This window comes from Zonotrichia leucophrys, chromosome 23, assembly GCF_028769735.1.
Source record: "Zonotrichia leucophrys gambelii isolate GWCS_2022_RI chromosome 23, RI_Zleu_2.0, whole genome shotgun sequence".
Lineage (NCBI taxonomy): Eukaryota > Metazoa > Chordata > Aves > Passeriformes > Passerellidae > Zonotrichia > Zonotrichia leucophrys.
This window is the reverse complement of record NC_088192.1, coordinates 728,133-747,713: the sequence shown is the minus strand read 5'-3', so window position 1 is coordinate 747,713 and position 19,581 is coordinate 728,133. Positions and strand designations below refer to the sequence as shown.

Here is a 19,581-nt window from a genome sequence, read left to right as displayed (position 1 = left end):
ATGCCCCACCCTTTGAGAACCACTGCGCACGCGCTGCCTGAGGAAATGGACCAATGGGAGATGAGGGGCGGTGCCATGTGTGCCCCGCCCAGAAGCCGCAATGCGCACGCTCTGTCTGAGGGAACAGTCCAATGGGAGATGAGAGGCGGGGCCATATGTGTAATGAGACCACGCCCATGCCTATATAAGGGACGGTGGCGGCTGGGCCTCCCCAGAGCGGCCGGAGCGGGGCCCGAAGGCGGATTGGGGGCGACAGAACGGCCCCGGCTTTGCCCCGGATCCACAGCGGGATCCCCACACCCGCCTGTTCCCAGCCTGACCCGGTCCTGCGGCTCCTATAGCACCAGGGCCGTGCCCGTGCTGCTCCCAGCGGGTAAAGGACAGCGCCTGGCACTGCATGGACAGCTCTGAACAACTCCCTCAGCCCTGCAGGAGGGGCCTGACGTGATATTAAATTAATTTGTCACCTCAGTGGTTTAACCAGCCTCGCCCTGGTCTGTTTCCATGGTTTGGAGTCTGACAGGGGCCAGATGGCCTCTCCTTATCTCGTGCTGGGAGCCCTGGCAGTCTCCCAGCGCCTCCCCAGCCCATCAGGGCACACGGACACTTTGTTCCAACTGTTTATTCAGAGCTGAACTGAACCCTGCACATTCTGTGAGCAAGTTGGAACTTAGGCTGGATTAAAAAAGCATTAAAGCATCTCTCATTCTTACAGAAAGCACTTGCTGAATAACAGTTCCTGAAGCAGCATCTGGGGGCTTGGGGCTGGGTTTGGGCTGAGCTCATTTTCCCTTTACTCCTCCTTGAGGCCCAGCTTGTGCCTCACCCTGCGGGCCATGTAGGCGGCTGTGAGGACGGAGCAGGCGACGGTGAGCAGGAACAGGGCAGAGAAGTCGTGAGCCAGGCCCCGCTGCAGGGAGGAGTAGATCTCCCTCCTGGACTCGTAGTCCAGCACCACGGCCTCGATCTGCGCCAGCGTGCACAGCACCAGGAACACGTGGAAGATCTGGTGGCTCTGCCCCACGAAGTGGCACCGGCCCGGGAACCACTTCTCGGGGTAGGGGTGGGAGAAGAAGAAGGCGGCCAGGAGGAAGAAGAGCACCTGGCACTTGTGGTAGAGCAGGGCAGGGTCGGGGCGCGCGGCCGTGGCGAGGCGGTGCAGCACGGGGCTGATGTCCAGCAGGTAGGCCAGCCCCGAGGGCAGCTCCTGGCACAGGCGCCCGGGCAGCGGGCAGCGCGGGTGGAAGCGGAACTTGGCGTAGCAGGAGCCGGCGCACGACAGCCAGGCCAGCGCCGCCGCCAGCGGCAGGAAGAAGCCGCGGACACGGCGGTGCCAGCCCGGCTCGATGGCGTAGTAGAAGTGGCCCAGGGCACTGCCGTACTGGTACACGGCCACCCCCACGTAGTCCATGAAGAAGAAGCTGTAGTGCCAGAACTCGGACTTGGCCTGCAGCAGGTGCGCCAGGCTGCTGAAGGTCAGGTAGGTGATGGCGGCGGCCAGGATGATGAGCAGGGGCCGGGCGTGCGCGTCCTGCCCGAAGTCCACGCGCTGCCAGAGGCGCAGCAGGCGCAGCAGCAGCGCCAGCGCGGCCGCCAGGTGCGACCACACGTTCACGGCCTCGTTGTGCTGCTGGAACAGCGTGGAGAAGTAATAGCGCCAGGTCTGGCGCACGGGCCGGTAGCCGCGGTGGATGTAGGGCTTCCAGAACACGGCGGGCACCTCGGCGCTGCTCACCGTGCCCGGCGACAGCGGCCCCGGCAGCCCCGGCAGCTGCCTCACGCTGAGCAGGAGCTGGCTCAGCTTCCCCGGCACCACCGTGGCCATGGCGAGGCCAAACTCCGCGTCCTCGTTACCTCTGGGAGGGAGAGAGAGTTCTGCTGTGGGGATTTAATGTAATTATTATCACAGGCATCTTTATGGAAAATCCTTTCCTTAGGGTTTTTCCTCCTGAGAAGCCTCAGGAATGAAATGCAAACATTGATTATCTGCTGCTGTGGAATGCAACAGGTGCATCTGGGATTGGTCTCATGTGCTTGTTTCTAATTAATGGCCAAGCACAGTCAGCTGGATCAGACTCTCTGTCCGAGCCACAAGCCTTTCTTATTCATTCTTTCCTATTCTATCCTTAGCCAGCCTTCTGATTAAATCCTTTCTTCTATTCTTTAAGTATAGTTTTAATATAATATATATAATAAAATAATAAATCAAGCCTTCCAAAACATGGAGTCAGATCCTCGTCTCTTCCCTCATCCTGGGACCCCTGCGAACACGGTCACAAATAATCAACAAGCAGGGGGTGTTTAAATGCTCTGGTTGGGGTTTTCCTGTGGAATCCCCAATAACAGTGACAAAAAGGAGGCCGGAGGGAGATTCAAGAGCCCCCGAGGTGCCTCTGCTGTGTGGGCAGCCCCAAGGACACGAGGCTGGGGTTAAATGACAATAATGAACACACCAGGACACACCAGTGCCTGGCTCACCCCCTCCCTGTGGTTTGGGAACAGCTAAACAAGCCAAGCATCCCAAACAAACCTCCCACTGCAGATTCCCCCTCCTGTAAACTGTTTGCAGAGTTTGTCCTTACAAATACCAACACGTAACAGAGGCTGCAGTTCCTGTGTTTGGAGTTTTACCTCCTTTTCTCAGCTCCTGATTCCCCAAGCAGCTTCCCACATCGTGGCCCTGTTGCACACTGAGGTCCAGCAGTGCAATCTTTGTGAGCAGGAATTTCCATATTTACCTTTTGGAATCTGCTGTCCTTACCCAGTGCAAGGCAGCCCTGCCAGCTTCTTCGGCCTTTTCATAAAAACTTTCTGAGATTCTTTACCTGCTCTTGCTCAGACAAGTCCTGAAGAAAACCTGGTTCAGGTCCAGCTCCAGTGCTGCTCTGTGCCTCAGCCCCAGACAAGTGCCCTCATTTCAGGGACAGGAAAAAGCTCTTCAAAGTTTGGGAACAGGAGGAGGTGGGGATGGGACTGTTTGTTTTAAAAAACTCTGTAATTTCCCCATCAAAGTTCGGCTGTAACTCATTCCTGCCTGAATCCAAGGGGCACCGATGCAGAAAGGAAAACAAAGCGGGCTCTCTGCTGCTCCATTTCCCTCCCAGTGCCCTTTGCCCACCTGGCCGGGTCGGAGAGGCCCGGCTGGGGCAGGACCTCACCCCGGCCACCCCCGAACCCTCCCGAAGAGCCGCCGCCCTCTGGGGCTGCCAGGGGAAATTCAGCCCCGAACTCCCTCCTGCTCTGAACGCAGCACCCGAGAGGGCCAAGGCAGAACCTGCCAAATTCAGCTGTTGTGACCCAAATCCCGCGGGCAGCTCGGAGCAAACCGTGCCCGGAGAACTTGCCTGGTGCGGGGCGCAGGGCGGGGGGCTCGGGGCTCGGCTCTCACTCGGTTCTCAGCTCTCGGCTCTCTCAGCTCGACCCCTGCGCGGCTCCCAGGAGGGAAATTCCTGCGGGAAAGGCGGCCCCGGGAGATGCCGTGCCAGCAGCAGCAGGGGAAGGGAGCGGTGTTTACTTCGGCTGCTCCAGAACTTGTCGGAGCAGGATTTCAACCGAGCTCTTCCCAACTACGGAGCCTTGAGCAACGCTCCGTTATGACGGGAGCGCATCCTGGAAATTCCCGCATGTGCCCGGCGCTCCAAACACCAGCCCGCGCCTCCGCAGGGCTGCGCTAACGCTGCCTCAGCCGCCGGCGTTTCCTCCGCAGCGCTTCCTCTGCCCGCCAGCATCCACCCCACCCGCTGGATTTTTGTGCGATGATAAAGGCTCGCCCCCGGCTGTTTCCAGCGCTGGTTGCTCCCGCCGCGCAGCGGCACAGCCTCCCCGAGCCTCCCAAAGCGCTCACGGCTCTCATTTTCCATCCATCCACCGCGGGTTTGATCAGCCCCCGTTCCACCTGAGCCCCGCAGAGCCTGGGATGGTTCTCCCTGCCCCGGCGGGTTTTGGTTCCCCTCCCATCGCGGGGACCCCCGGCCCCGCCCCGGCACCTGCAGAGCGGTCCCTCCCGGCCGGGGGTCCCGGGGGTCGCAGCCCCTTGGAGCTGCTCCTCCCTTTGCAGCCCCAGCACGGCTCTGCATCCCTCCCTCCCTCCCTCGGCAGCTGGAAGAAGCTTTAAAAATTATTGTTTAAATTATTATTACTATTATTATTATAAATATTATCAATTATATTATTATTATTATTATGGAACCTGTTTCCAGCCCAGCTCTCCCCAGAGGGATCCCCAGTTCTGTTTTCCTGCCCTGATCATTCCCCTCCCATTCCCTGCCCAGGTCGCTGCTGTCCTCTCCCTCCAAGCACCCCCAGTCTCCCTCCCACCCCCCAAATTCCCCCCAGGGGCACCCAGAGACCCCCGGGGGGCCCCGCAGCCCCGCTGAGCCCCCCTCGGCACACACACACGTGCAGCAGAAGGAGGAGGAGGGAACAGAAGGCCCCGAGCGAGCTCTGACAGCTCTGGCAAGCCTAAACCTCGCTTTTAGCATCCATTCGGGCTCCAGCAGCATTTGGGGCTTGGCAGAGCTGCCACTCTCCTCCCCCACGTTTGGAGAGAGGAGAAAAAACCCCACATGGCATTGGGGACACTCTTTCCTCAGCAGGTAACTGCATTAAGATGAAGATCTGGGGGGGTTTGATTGCTGATTGTGCCTCATTTTGTACTCGGGAGCTGCTCCAGCCTCCATTACACTGTGCCAAGGTGCTCAGCCTCGCTCCTGGCTGCACTCACAAGCTTTGAGACAAAGTTCAGCCCTGTTTGCCTGCCCTCATCTTGTGGGGCAGACCCTGACCCCAGCCCCAGGCAAACCCTGGCCCTATTTCGGGACAGAGTCTGACCCCATCCCCAGACAATTCTGACCCCATCCCCAGACAGACCTGGCACCATCTCTGGGCAGGTTCTGCCCCCATTCCCAGGCAGACCCTCCGGTTCCTCCCTCGCTGCCGGGCCGTGCCGAGGAGCCCCGAGCCCAGCAGGGAGCAGCACAGCCTCTCCCGTCCCTCCAAACCTGCAGCAAATCCCTCGGAGCTCCGGGGCTGTGTCCTGCTGGAAATCCCTCAGGGCAGGGCCGGGCGCGCTCCGGGGCTCTGTCCTGCTGCTGCTCCTCTGGGGTAAGAGCAGCTGAGCTCAGCAGAGCCCAGGGGGACACGGGAAAAATGTCCTGAGCTGAGGCTCCTTCTCCACCACACCCCAGACCAGAGTCCAGTGGGCCAGGACTCCCCGAGTTCCTTAAGAAAATCAATTCTCTACGGATTTTCCACCTTCAGGTGCTCTGGGTGTGGAGTTAAACTGAGAACAAACCTGGGAGCCAAGGACAGAGAAGGACAGAGAGCAGTGCCAGCAGTGCCACCTCCATGGGCTGTGGCACCCCAGGGTGGTTTTGGGGAGGGTGATGGTGCCTGCTCACACCCCAGGGACCTGTGGGTACCCTCAGGGGAAGAGTTTGGGGTACAACACAAAGATTTTGTTCCAAATCCACCTAAAAATTATCATTCCTCAGAGCCCTCCCCTTTCTCCCAGCCCCAAGGAACAAACAGAGCAGGCTGTGGGCAAGGGCTGCTCCATCCCAGCACAGAAATGATTCTTGTGCCCCGGTGCCCTTGCAGGTCCTGCTGTCCCCCGTGTCCCCCCAGCGCCACAAGGGCCGTTTGTTGTGTCCCAAAGCCCGGGACACAAACAGCCCCAGCTGAGGTGTGACACAAAGCCCCGATTGTCACAGCCCAGGACAATGGCCTGGCCCTGGCCCTGCACCCAGCCCTGGCTCCTGAGGAGGCAGCAGATAACAGCACTGTGCAGCTTTATTGAGTCACTTGTTACAGCAGGATTTTAGCAGACTGGACAGTCAGAGAATTTTGTTTGAAGTGTAACAGATATTGAGCATGGAACAGTTACCAGAGATTCCTTGCACAAAGGTCTTACAGAGCTGATACAGTACTCGCCATCAACCCAGGAGCGAGTGCACTGGCGTAGAAAAGGATGCAACAAGAAGAAAAAGCTACACTGGAAAGACAACACTTTAGAAAAGTGACACATGGAAGGTCTCCCCTCTAGCCCCCAAAGCAAGTGTACAGTTTGGATCTAATTTTACAGTTCTACATCAGTTTCTAAGAAACGTAAAAAAAAAGAAATATATATATAACCGAACCAAAACCAAAGATAAAACCACTGGCCAGTACAGTCTTTGGATATTTGGAGGAGGGGGAGAGTCAGTTGCCAGAGCGCAGTCAGTCGGTCTCGGCCTCGCCGGGGTCTTTGCCTTCTTTGTTCTTTCGGACCTCTTCCACGTGCTTGTCCTGGAAAACAGCACAGGGGCTGAAAAACAGCACAGGAGAGAAAAACAGCACAGGAGAGAAAAACGGCACGGGAGAGAAAAACGGCACGGGAGAGAAAAACACCAGCACAGGGGCTGAAAAACAGCAGCACAGAGAGAAACGCAGACAGGCAAAACAGCACAGGAAGAAAAACGGCACACAGGCCTGAAAACGCGCACAGGGGCTGAAAACACACAGAAAACAGCACAGGAGAGAAAAACGGCAGCACAGGGGCTGTGAGCTCTGAGGACAGGGGGCTCCACACCACTGAGGGGCACAGAGGCTGCCCCAGCTCCATCCAGCCCCACACAGCTGGAATTCTGCAGATTCCCCAACCACACCATGCCCTCCCCACCTTTTTTTTGGGGTTTTTTACCCCCTTTTCCCAGCAGGGGCAGCTCCCCTGGCAGGGCTCCACACCCACCTTCTCCCGCAAGCGCTCCAGCTTGGCAGCCATTTGTGCCTCACGGTTCTCTTTGTTGGCTTCCATTTTGTGGGTCAGCTTCTCCTCTGCCATTTTGCTGAAGTTGTTGTTCTCCTCGATGGCTTTCTGCAGCACCTCCTTCTCGTGCTCCCTCTTCTCGGCCAGCTGCTTCAGCACTTCTGCCTCGTGGGACTGGGGAGACAGGGCCAGGCTGAGGGGAGCCCTGGGGTGCACACTCAGCTCCTGGGGCTCCCACCCTCCCTCAGGACCTGCCCCTCACCTGCCATTGCACATCTTGTTAAATGGGATTGTTCTGGAGAGGGAACATGGATTTTTTTTTTTTTTTTTTGATGTTAATATTGAAAGAATTTTCCTTGAAGATCCTCCCCTCTCACTGAGATTCAGGTCAGGCTCACTTCAATCAAAGCCTTGCCACCCTCGGGGCTCCAGGCTGCACCCCCAGCCACATCTTTCATCACTCAGACAATTTATTCCCCAACTGCTCATTACAGATTCACTGCTGCGTTTTCTGGGAGAAAATTCATCTGTTCTGGTGTTAAAAGACAAGAAAAACAGCTTCTTCCTGAAAGAGCTGCCCCTCTCAGCTACGTTCACTCCCAGTTTTTCTTCAGAATCTCTTTGGGATCAAAATCATGGCCATAAAGCTTCACACGAGCCCCAAGGATTTCATTAATAAATTCCATTAATATGCAGTTTGACATAAAAAACCCCACTTATCCCAAGAAACAAATGAAAAGAGAGCCCCAGAAGTGGTGGAGCAGAGCTCACTCCAGCTGCTCCAGCCTTACCTTGCGTCTCTCCTCAGCTGCTTCCAACTTCTTCTGGATCTCCTCCAGGGACACATCCTTCTTCTTGGGGGGGGACAGAGGGAACTCTGCCACGGCCTCTTTGGAGCGGGGGCTGAGGATCAGCTCAAAGGCCTGCCCGGAGGCTCGCTTCTCCAGCTCCTTCACCTGGATGTCTGGAACACGGGCAAAGCCAGAAAAACCAGTGTTTAGTGCAGGAGCTGCCTCAGGTGGATTAACAACACCCTTCCAAAATTCAGCACCTGAGGGAGGGCAGCCAGGACAGGAGTTCTGTTTGCAGCACAGCAATACTGTTAAAATGAGGAAATTTCCTTTGCAACCCTTCCTCGATCCTGCATCACCCAAGCAACCTGCTGTTTTAATTTAGCCCTCAACATCCCAATGGTGCAAACAAATCCTTTAGTTCAATCCAAAATCATTGAACCAGTGACAAACCTGAGGATGAATTTGCAGGCTGCAACCTGAGCGAGCCGAGAAGGACGAAAAGGGATTTGGGAGGAATGTGCAGGGTGTCAGCTGCACCCGCGTGCTCCCCGAGATGTCTCGGTGACAGCCAGCTCTGCCGAGGAGCAGATGGCAGCAGGGAGCTGCAGCCCATCTGCTGCCAGACTCCTCTTTTGGGGTGTTTTCACAACCACCCAGCTCCAGCAGCCTCGCCCAAGACGGGAGAAAAGCCTGCTGACAGCAGCTCGTTTCACTACATTTGGGGTTTAAGTTATTCCTGAGGAAATGGGGAGGCAACAAAAAAAAAAGACACAAGAGCGTTTAGCACAGGATTCTACCTACCAGAAGTAGCCATGGCTAAGAAAATCAGAATCCAGAAGCCAAGCCTGGGAGAAGGTCAGTCAGGTGGGTTCCTAGGTAACAAAGAGATGTGCCTTTCAACAGCCAGCACAGGGATCCTGCTCCTTCTAATAAAAACTGAACAGAATCAGAGCTGCTGAACAAAAGGCAGACAAGGTAGGTCACTGCAGTCAGTGATTCCAGGCATTTTGTGCAGCTGATGGGCAGTGCTGGGAATACTGGAGAGGTTATGGAATTACTGGCGTTGCAGGATCTGTGTGATATTCGAGCATCTTCAATCTGTTTTATTCCACCTTAAGGGACTCGAACAAAGACCCCTGTTTTAGCAAGGGGCTGTGGGGATTTCACTGCTCTCACACACATAAAAGAGCTCGCAGAATACAAAAATGACGCACCACAGGACAGCACGGCTAGGATCCCTGCCACTCCCGAAGGATCTGAAATGTGCGCAATCGAGCTCATTTAAAATTCGGTTTTAATTGCGCAGCTCAAGTCAGATGCTTCACACCGCGGCAGACAGCGAGGGCGTACACCGCCCAGCACACCTCGTGAAAACGGAGCGCCGTAAAAAAGCGCCAGAAAAAGGTCTAGAAGCCGTTTAAAATAAAATCGACAAAAAAGGGTTTTTTTGGGGGGGGTTTGAGGGGCTCGGATCGGGGTCCGGGCGGGGCCGGGGCGCGGAGCGGGGACCGCGCGGCTCTGGCCCCGCCCCCCGCGGCCGCAGCCAATCGCCGCCGAGGCGCCATCGGAGGCCCCGCCCCCGGCCCGCCCCCGCCCCTCCAACCGCACCGAATTCAAACGGCCGGGGAGAGCGCGCGCGCGCGCCCGCGCGAGGGGGCTCGAGGGAGGGGGCGGGGCCAGCGCCAACATCCGGGCACCTGCCGCCCCCCGCCTCAGGTGCGGGGCCGCTCCCCCCCCCCTCCGCCTCAGCCCCTCAGGGGCGAAGGGGACGGGGAGCGCTGGGCAGCGACACCGGGACAGGGCGCTCCGGCAGGGTCCCCTACGGCTCGATGGCGTCGGGGCGCGGCCGCCCGGATACCGCCCCTTCCCCACTAACAATGGCGGGGAGGGGAGGGGGCGCCGCTGCCGCGGGTAGGGCGTCGCCCCTCGCTGAGGGACAATAGCCACCCCGTTCCCCTCCGCGATCGGGGCGCGGGGGGAACACGGACGCATACGAGGAATCCCCCCCATTGTCTCCCCTCCCTTTGTCACCGCAACGCTCCAAAACCGGCGGCGACGCGATGTCCGCGAGCGGGGACAAAAGCGACCGCCGCCCCGAGCGCCCGAGAAGCGCTCCGCAGCCCCCCCTCACCTTGACACCCACCCTGGGGACCCCTCCGCCGCCCGTATCAACGGCGCGCCGGACCCCCGAGAAGCACCGACACTTCCCCCCTCTCCTTCCTCCAGCCCTCTCGAGACGCGGAAGGTGCGGCAGGGGGGCCCCGCGGCCGTGGCCCGCCCGTGCCCGCTCCCCCGCGGCAGCCCCGCCGCGCACCCACCTGCCCGCGCCGCCGCTCCGGCCACACTCCGCTCGCGCCCGCCCCGCCGCGCACAAAAGCGCCAAACAAAGGCACGTGACCCGCCCCGCCCCGCCCCGATTGGCCGAGCCCGCCGGCACGTGCCGCCCGCCGGGGGAGGGGGGGCTGTGGGGGGCTCGCGCCCACCCCCTCTCGAACGCGCCCCCGGCCGCGAGGGGCATGCCGGGAATTGTAGTTCGCCCACGGCGGGGGGCGGCGGCCCCCGAGCTCGGCCCGGGCCGCACCGGGGCTGCGGGGCCCCCCAGAGCCCCACACTGCGATCCCGCCCCTGCCCCCCGAGCGGCTGGGATTCCCTTTGTGTCTGGGGGGGCGGACGGGGGTGTCAGGGCCTGTGCTGCGGTCAGGGGTGTCTGGCCCGATGGGGGGAATGGTCAGAGTGGAGCTGTGGCTGGGTTGACCACAGCTGCGGCCATCTCATGGACATGGTCAAGTCAGATCCATGGTTCCCTCAGATCCGGTCATGTTAGATCCATGGTCACGTCACAGCCACGGTCATGTCAGATCCATGGTCACCCCACGGCCATGGCCACCCAGAGCTACGGTCACCTCACAGCCATGGCCATGTTAGATCCATGTTCACCTCATGGCCACGGTCATGTTACATCCATGGTCACCTCACGGCCATGGTAACCCCAGATCCACGGTCACCTCATGGCCATGGTCATGATCCATGGTCACCCAGAGCCATGGTCACCACAAGATCATGGTCACGTCATGACCATGGTCACATCATGGCCAGGGTCTCCTCAAAGCCATGGTCACCTCATGGCCATGGTCTACGGCCGTGGTCACCTCAGAGCCATGGTCACCTAGGTAAGGGCACGGCCACCTCAGGGCCACCATAACCTCAGGGCTGGGCTCTTGGTCATCACCAAGACGACCACTGAGTCCCTTTGGTCGTCTCGGGGTCACAGCCACCACAGAGCCACCACACCCACAGTATTTGGGGCCACCCAGAGCAAACCCCAATTGTGCAGATCCCATGGAACAGGCACGGTAGCTCCATAGGGACCTTCCCCTCCCAGGGCACCCCTCTGGAAGCTCCTCACTCCCAAAACTGCTCCCAACAAACTCACTCCATCCCTCACCAATCAGTCCCGTGGTGGTTTCCACACCAAGAGTCAATCACACAAAAGGCAGATGGACACACAGCGCAATCCTCCACTGCAGCCTCCACACCCTCTATCCCAAAAACCCTGATTTTCTGGGTCCCCCCCCGTCACCGAGCACCCTCCTAATCCCAACGATTCTGCACCAAAAAGAGAGGGCTCCTACCTTTGAAGGTTAATATTGTGACAGAAAGGCAGGGAGCTTTCAAAACAGAGATTATTTTAAAGGCTGGCCCTGGTTCTTGCTGATCTGACGTCTATTTCCATGGAAACCACATCCAGCCGCCGAGCTGCTGGAACTGGGAGAGGCACGGTGGCCAAGCAAGAGCCATTTTCCAGCAGGGGGATGGAAGATTTTTGGGATCCCAGACCCCAGACCTGAACCCTGGAACCTGCTGGGCCTTTTGGGGCCAATGATCCCTTTTTGGGGATCACTGCTGGCAGATCCAGCCCAGGGAAATCCCATCCACGACACCCCCAGAACACGTGGAAAACAGTGAGGGCTTGGATGGAACACTGGGGGGACAAAGCAGTTGGACTTTATTTTAATTTATTAACCATTTATTAATCTATTAAACACTGTGGGGGACAAAGCAGCCCCTGTCACCAGGCTGTGTTGGACTTTATTATCATTTATTAATTTATTAAACACTATGGGGGACAAAGCAGCCCTTTCCAACAGGCTGTGCTGGACTTTATTTTAATTTATTAATTATCACCCGTGCAGCCCAACAGTGGGGTGGAGGCTTTAATATTAATGCTTTTGAGGCAATCAATGAGCTTATCCTGGGATGATCCCAGGATTTCCCTGAGGAAATGGGGATTCCTGGGCTCGGGGCTTTTGGGATGTACCTGTGTGAGGGCTTTGATCAGTGGAGGGGAGGAGGAAATTTCCTTTTCAGCCTTTGAAAAGGAGGGATGCAGGCTGAGAGAAAGGTAGGAGTCATGGCAGCACTTCCTGGGTGATTTTCTGGGGGGAAAAAGGAAGGCATAAAGAAAGAAAAGGAAAAAAAACATAAGAAAAAAGAAAAAAGAAAAAAGAAAAAAGAAAAAAATAAAGGAAAAAAAATAAGAAAAATAAGAAAAAAAAGGAAAAATAAGAAAAATAAGGGGAAAAAGGGGGAAAAATAAGAAAAAAAGGGAAGAAAAAAGAAATAACAAAAGGAAAAAAAATTACAAAAAATACCCACCTGTCTGCAGCTTACCTTACTTTGCAGACTGGCTTAAAAGCCAAAAATATTTCCTTGGGGTGAGAACTCTCTTATGTAAGAGGAAACTCATTGGCAGAGAGGATTTGGGAGCTGCTCTCGGCTCTGGGATTTTTCCATGCCCTATCTTTTGGGACGAGGCTCTTCCCCAGCCCCTGCCACTGCTGGTTCTGATCTGAACCACAAAATCCCCTGAGCTCTGCTCTGACACCCAGAGAGGAACAAGAGCCCCCAGCAGGTGCAAAGACACGGAGAAAATCTCGTTTTTTGGCCCTGTTGCAAGAGTGGTTTTATTTTTGGAGCGTTTCATAAACCCCGTTTGTTTGTGTGGCATTTATTTCTGTCTGATCTCGAGGAGAATGGAGTGCATGAAAAGCTTTTATTTAATTTGCATTTGATTTGTGTTTATTGACACATTTTACTGCGGTTCCAAACAGGCTCTCCCCTCCTCAGCGTGTGGCTGGGGCGGTTTTTATCTGCTGGATTCCTTATCACCAACAAAAAAGCTTTTTAATTTCTGCTTTAATTCCAGTTTTACCACTGAGAGAGCAGGCAGCAGTGGCAGGAGCTTCCCCCAACACGTCACGTTTAGCCCCAAAATGGGTTGGAGCAGAGAAACACCATTTCAACACCAAATTTAACATCAGGACGAATTTCTGATGGATGAATTTCTGCCTTTTGAGGAAAATAAAGGATCCCAGCAGGAGAAATTCACAGAGAAAAAGGACAAAGGCTCTGTAAATCAGGAATATGAGCAGTGGCCATGGAGAACCCAGCCCAAATGTGTTCTTGGGGGTTCAACCCCACCAAAATCCCAACCTGAGCCCCCTCAGCTCCATCCCAGCCCCTTCTGCTCAGGGTGGGACACCAAAATCCAGAGGGATCCTGCTGGGTGTGAATTTGGGACGTGACGTGAGCCCAAAGATGAAAGCCTGAGCTCTGATGTGCTTATCAAAACACCCCACAAAGAGACTGACACAATTAGGTGACGACTCAGCCCACGGCAGCTCTTTTAACTTGCAAAAATATTTAATCTCCAGTAGGAAAATGTGGTTTCTGGGTGTTAAATTGCCAGCCCAAAGCGCTGGGGCTGGTGGAGGCAGTGACAGCTTATTTGTTCATCAGAGGATGTTTGAGAGCACCTGGCTTGGTGATGCTGGCAGCAGCCCTGAATTAGCAAAGTTTATTTTAAAACTAGAAATCCAATGTATTATCCGACCTGAGTGGGTCATCTGGAGAGATTTAATAACCAGGAGTTATTGAATTTTAATAATTTTCAAAGGAACTCAGAGATGGGGAAGGGCTATGAGATCTCTTCCAATCCGCTCAATGACCTCACAGGTTTTTTTTCAAACCTCAAAAATCCTTGATTTTCTGATAAAAATTCATTTTAATGCAAACACAGCCCAGGAGCCCACGGAACTGAAGAGCAGACCAAGATTTTTAGGGAGTGCCTCCCTCACAATGAAAGCTTTTCCACAGGCAGGAAACGTTTAAGGTAATTGATATTTGTTTACTGGAGGTGTTTAGGCTGCTACTATATTTATGCTGAAAAACACCATTAAGAAAACGCTCCCTTCGGAATAAATTTGCACTTCCCAACGCGCTGTTGGAAATAATTGAATTTCTGCGGCTCAGACAGGTTGTGGTTTTTTTGAGAAATTCACTCGAAATCTGTTAATTCCTCCCTTAAATGAGAGGAGGAGAAGCGCTGAGCACAGATGGCGACCGCGCCTGCAGCGACAGGGACGGAAATATCAATTAATTGCTTTGATATTGGGGCAACAGAGCCCTGAAATGGCACCTTCAGCAATGGGGCTGCAGTGCCTGGTTCCCAAATCCTGAGGGTGTGGGGGTGACAGGGCTCTGGGGTACAAGGAGAATGTCAGATATTGATGGAATAAAGACAAAGCTCCAGGGACGCTGCTTCCCTCCTAAAAAAATACCCAAACACTCAGAAAGAGTGACCCTGAAATAAGGGATTGTCACCACGAGCAGCTCCATCCCCTGGACCTTGGAGCCAGCCTGGGCAGAATTCCCTTCCAGCTGCCCCTGGGTGTTTTCCATCCTTTAATTCCCAGGAAAATGGGATTATACAGCCCCAACACCATGTGTTCCCAACATCTCCATCCCTGCAGGTGTGTTCCCCTGCTGAAACCATCACAGCTCCCTGTGGGTGCTGCCCCGACCCTCCCCGTGCCCCCAGACCCATTTTGGGAGCCCTCCTGGCCATCTCCTCACTCCCAACCACGCCCTGAGCCATTTCTGTGCTCTCCCCACTCCTCTCCCAAGCCGAGCCCGTAAATTCCCGTTTCCATATGGAGCACGGAGCCTTCCTGCTATTCCAGGCAGCCCGTGAGCATCTCAGCACAAAAATACCCGAGCTGGGAGCCCAGCAAGCACCAGGGGCTGGGTGGGAGAGCAGGAGAGGGGCAGGGCTCGGGGTTTGGGGTTTATCCATGCCCTGATCCCATCCCCAGAGTGCCAGGGCCATCCCCTGGGATGCTGCAGAGGATTTGGGGTTTATCCATGCCCTGATCCCATCCCAGCCCCATCCCCTGGGATGCTGCAGAGGTTTTTCCATGCCCTGATCCCATCCCAGCCCCTGGGATGCTGCAGAGCCCACAGGGGCATCCTGACAAACCCATGGAATAGCCACGCACACAGGAGCTATGAAATATTCAACAGCCACAGAACATTCCAGCACAGTGGGGCTTTGAAAATAAAGAGGAGGGGAGGGGGGGGGGGAAGCTGAAGAAAAGCTGGGTATGGCACTAATTATCCCCCAGCTCCTAATTAGTTGCTTGAATTTAAAATACGGGTTGGGCTGCGGCAGCAGCTCGGCGAGCCCATTGTGCTATTAATACATCCCTGGCGTGACATGGTTAAAAATACTCCCACCCTGTCAAGGCAAAATGAGCCTTGGAAGTGTCACGAGGGGAGGAGTTGAGGGATGGAAATCCTCTTAAAGGAGCACGACTTGCCCAGCACCAAATAAACAAAATGAACGGGTTTGTTCCAGCCCCCACACCCCAAATAATTCTCGGTGCAGAGCTCGTGGGACACCCAAAATCGGAGCAGTTTCTCTGGCACAGCCAAAAGGGAGGAGTTTTTATTTTCCAGGGGCTCTCCTGCCTGGGGAACAGGTGGATTTGCAGCTCTCGGGGGCCTGGGTGCTGAAATTGTGGGCAAAAGGGGGAATTTTATAGTGGCCACCCCTCCTCACAGCCAGGGGATGCAGGAGAGCACAGAGCAGCTGCCAGAGATGATTTTTCCACGGAATATCTATATTATATATAGGTAAATATATATATATATATAAAAATATATAGATATTCCATATATATAAAATATAGATAATCCATATATATATAATATAGATATTCCATATATATACACACACACCTATATAAAAGATAGATATTCCATATAGATATACACACCTCTATATAATATAGATATTCCATATACGTATATACACCCATATATAATATAGATATTCCATATTTATATACACCTATATAAAATATAGATATTCCATTTATATATACACACCCATATATAATATATTCCATATATATTTATACCTATATATAATATAGATATTTCATATATATACACACCTATATATAATACAGATATTCCACATATATATATATACACCTATATATAATATAGATATTCCATATATATATATACACACCTATATATTATATAGATATTCCACATATATATATATATATATATATATATAAAATATAGGTATTTTTGGGTGGGATCCATCAGACACCAGGGGCCTTCTTCCCACAGGATTTGTGAGCCAAGGAAACCACTCTGGGGTGGGGTTTTATGGATCAATCCAGGTCTGAATTCCCACATTTCAGATCCTGTCAGGATGAGGAGCAGCTGCCCTCCTGTCTGCACTGACAATAATTCCACATCCAAAGGGGTTCACTGCTGCTCCCTGCCCCTGGAATCTCAGCCATACCAGCACAGAAACAATTCCTGCACTTCACATTTGCCCCCTGCCTTCTCATCCCTTTTTTTCCCCCTCCAATCTGAGCCCCTGATAGATCAATACATAAATTAAAAGACAAAAGAACCTGACACATCCGCTGTGGCCGGGAGAGCAGGCCAAGCCAGGCTTTCTGCTGGAAAAACATCCATCTTTTATACAATAAACCAGCAATCTGCTGCTCCACGCCAAAACCAGCGCCCTCAGAGGCACCCTCGTGTGATGGGCAACACACGGGCTTTGTTTTAATGAAATTATAAATAAATCATGCCCCAAAAGCAGCGCCCAGCCAAGGCTTTGTGTGGTGAATGGTGGCAGGAGGGGTGAGAACCTGAATGGGTCTGGGGGCTCTGGTGCCCCCCAGGGAGGGCTGGTGGCGGTCTCAGCACCAATTCTGGGGTGAAAATATGAGCTAAAGGGTTAAAAAGGAGGATTTGGGGTCACCCAGCTCCCCAGTTTCCTCTGGGGGGAAGGCAGGAGCACCCACAGGCTGAGCTCACTTCCCAACACGGGGAAAAGCTGGATTCCACCCAAAATGCTCCATTTCCATCTGTCCCAGGGGCTTTTCCAGAGCGCACACACCTCACACAGCCCCTCCCCTGCCTCAGTTTCCCTCCTCAGCCCTTTTTTCCTCCCTGTTCATTCAGGAACCATCCCTGGGTTTGCACGAGGTGGCTCCAGCCCAAAACAGGGCTGAGAGAAAACTGCTGGAAAAGCGAATTGTGCCCCAAAACCCCTTCGGGTGCTGCTGTGGGGTGAATTTTGGGGGGCAGTGAGTGGGAAGAGCCCTGAGCCCGCAGCTCTGAGCTGCTGCAGCCCCCGAGGGTCCGTCCTGCCCCAGCTCCAGCGTGGGAGGAACTTGGGAAGCTTTAAATGTGATTTCCATGTGATTTAAATGTGGAGCTGCATCCCTCGTGACTGGCAGCAGGCAGGCTCCTCAGCTCAGGGATGAGAGGATAAAAATTTCACTTCAGAGAGCGAGAAAACTTGGTTTTCCTCACCCAGGGCAATGCTGGGATTTTGTTTTCCAGTGGAAAAAACCCAGCGTGAGAGGGAGTGGATCCCCAGCAGCCAAAGGGATTTGGGGAATTCTGCTCAAGGAGGGGAATTGGGGCTGGACACAGCCCCAGAGCTCCCACTGGGCTGTGGGGAATCCAGGCTCTGCTATTTTCCTTAAAAACACGAGAAAAAGTGAAAATAAAAATAAAAAAAGTGAAAATAAATACCCAACAAAAACCACGAGAGCCGTACGGTAATCACAGGGAGCTTTAACACCAGCCTGGATTTGCATTAATTAAATCAACAGGGAAGCACCAACTGAAGAAATGAGGTTTTCTATGGATGGCAGCGAGAGCTGGAATTTGGGGTTTGCTGCAGGGATGAGCCCTGGAAGGGGGAGAAGGAGGAGGAGGAGGAGAAGGAGAAGGAGAAGGAGAAGGAGAAGGAGAAGGAGAAGGAGAAGGAGAAGGAGAAGGAGAAGGAGAAGGAGAAGGAGAAGGAGAAGGAGAAGGAGAAGGAGAAGGAGAAGGAGAAGGAGAAGGAGAAGGAGAAGGAGAAGGAGAAGGAGAAGGAGAAGGAGAAGGAGGAGGCTCTGGGCTGTGCTGACACCGTGGGATTGCACATTCCAGGGGGAAGCTGTGGTGGGAGAGCTCACAGAGGCCGTGGGGAACAGGAATGTGCCCATTCACAGCCCAGCCCGGCTGCAGGCACAGCTGTGAGGGGAATATCAATGGGCAGCAGCGCTTGTTGCATTTGGGGCTGGGGTTTTTTCATTTTTAAAGTCATAGGTTTGAGTATAGTTTTTTTAAATTTATTTTTAAAGCCATGGGTTTGAGTATGGCGGAGGGGTTTAATTTTGAAAGTCATGGATTTGAGTATGGGTTTTTTTTTTTTTAATTTTTAAAGCCATGGGTTTGAGTATAGGTTTTTTTATTTATTTTTAAAGCCATGGGTTTGAGTATGGGTTTTTTATTTTATTATTTTTAAAGCCATGGGTTTGAGTATGTTTTATTATTATTATTATTTTTAAAGGCATGGGTTTGAGTAGCCTCTTCCTCACCCATCCCAGAGCCAGAGAACAATCCCAGCCCTTTCCTCACCCATCTCCAAACCATCCCAGGCCCAGCAGAGCGGTTTGAGCTGGCTCTGGGCTGGGCAGGGTTAACCCCAGTGCAAAGGCCGGGCTGGGGCAGGGTTTGGGTTTGTGCTGAACGCAGGGTTGGTAACACAAAGATGTTTTGTTGTGTCTCTGAGCAGCCTTTGGGCAGTGCCAGGGCCTTTCCTGCTCCTGTGTCACCCCCGGGGAGCAGGGAGGGGACACAGCTGGGACAGGTGAGCCCAGGGGTGTCCCAGACCATGCTCAGGATGGAAACCAGGATTAAGGGGAACACTGGGAGTGATGGGTTTGTCTTCTCAGCTCACCTTAGGGAGTGGCTGAGCCCCTTGGAATGGATTCCTGTCCATGTGAAGTGGGGAATGAATTCCTGCCCATAGAAAGGGGGAAATGAATTCCTGGGAATGAATTCCTGGGAATGAATCCCTGTCCATGGGAAAGAGGGAACGAATTCCTGGGAATGAATTCCTGGGAATGAATCCCTGTCCATGGGAAAGAGGGAACGAATTCCTGGGAATGAATTTTTGGGAATTAATTCCTGCCCATGGGAAGAGGGGAATGAATTCCCTGGGAGTGAATCCCTGTCCATGGGAAAGAGGGAATGAATTCCTGGGAATGAATTCCTGCCCATGGGAAGAGGGGAATGAATCCCTGGGAATGAATCGCTGTCCGTGAGAAGGAGGGAATGAATTCCTGGGAATGAATTTTTGGGAATGAATTCCTGCCCATGGGAAGGGGGGAATGAATTCATAGAAATGAACCCCTGGGAATGAAATCCCTGGGAATGAATCCCTGCCCATGGAAGTGGGAATGAATTCCTGGGAATGAATCCCTGCCCATAAGAAGGGGGGAATGGAATTCTGGGCATGAAATCCTGGGAATGAATCCCTGGGAATGAATCCCTGCCCATAAGAAGGAGGGAATGAATTCCTGGCTTCCCCCTGCTCGCACACACAGCTTTTCCTTTCCCTTCCCTATCAAACCTCCCTTATCTCAGCCCACAGGTTTCCCTCAGCCGCGCCGTTCTCTCCCCATCCCAGCGGCTGCGTGGGGCCGGGGTTGGAGCATTCCGGGGAATCCTTCCCGGGGTTGGTGCCGCATCCTCCCATCCCGGCTGGAACGGAGCGCGGGGAGCTCGGGAGGGGCCGCTCCGGGCTGGGATTGAGTGATTCAGGGATTCGGGGTTGGTTCAGCATCCTCCCGGCTATAACGGAGCACCGGGAGCTCCGGAGGAGCCGGC

General features: G+C 54.1%; 2 protein-coding genes across 7 annotated transcripts; both read right to left on the bottom strand.

Moving 5' to 3' along the window:
• Positions 1-607: 607 nt before the first annotated feature.
• On the bottom strand, positions 608-3,796 carry PAQR7 (progestin and adipoQ receptor family member 7). Of its 4 annotated transcripts, none has more exons than XM_064731816.1 (2): positions 3,345-3,796; positions 608-1,878 (listed from the first exon to the last, which is right to left on the bottom strand). In XM_064731816.1, exon 2 carries the CDS (start codon positions 1,823-1,825, stop codon positions 794-796), a length of 1,032 nt encoding a protein of 343 aa, XP_064587886.1. In that variant the 5' UTR covers positions 1,826-1,878; positions 3,345-3,796; the 3' UTR covers positions 608-793. The 4 variants fall into 4 exon arrangements, with proteins under 4 accessions (XP_064587886.1, XP_064587885.1, XP_064587887.1 ...); XM_064731815.1 differs by having other exon boundaries at positions 608-1,856; XM_064731817.1 differs by lacking the exon at positions 3,345-3,796 and adding an exon at positions 2,826-3,338 and having other exon boundaries at positions 608-1,856.
• Positions 3,797-5,772: 1,976 nt separating this feature from the next.
• STMN1 (stathmin 1) lies at positions 5,773-11,195 on the bottom strand. 3 transcript variants are annotated; one of them, XM_064731636.1, is made up of 5 exons: positions 11,172-11,195; positions 8,341-8,411; positions 7,537-7,709; positions 6,728-6,919; positions 5,773-6,285 (listed from the first exon to the last, which is right to left on the bottom strand). In XM_064731636.1, exons 2-5 carry the CDS (start codon positions 8,351-8,353, stop codon positions 6,217-6,219), a joined length of 447 nt encoding a protein of 148 aa, XP_064587706.1. In that variant the 5' UTR covers positions 8,354-8,411; positions 11,172-11,195; the 3' UTR covers positions 5,773-6,216. The 3 variants fall into 3 exon arrangements, with proteins under 3 accessions (XP_064587706.1, XP_064587705.1, XP_064587708.1); XM_064731635.1 differs by lacking the exon at positions 11,172-11,195 and adding an exon at positions 9,858-9,969; XM_064731638.1 differs by lacking the exon at positions 11,172-11,195 and adding an exon at positions 8,754-9,059.
• Positions 11,196-19,581: the final 8,386 nt, after the last annotated feature.

Coding starts and splice junctions, on each gene's coding strand:
- PAQR7 (XM_064731816.1), bottom strand. CDS start 1,825: ATGGCCACGGTGGTGCCGGGGAAGCTGAGCCAGCTCCTGCTCAGCGTG.
- STMN1 (XM_064731636.1), bottom strand. Junction 6,920..7,536: donor CAGCTGAGGAGAGACGCAAG/GTAAGGCTGGAG, acceptor CTGTCTCCCCAG/TCCCACGAGGCAGAAGTGCT. Junction 6,286..6,727: donor TGGAGCGCTTGCGGGAGAAG/GTGGGTGTGGAG, acceptor GCTGTTTTCCAG/GACAAGCACGTGGAAGAGGT.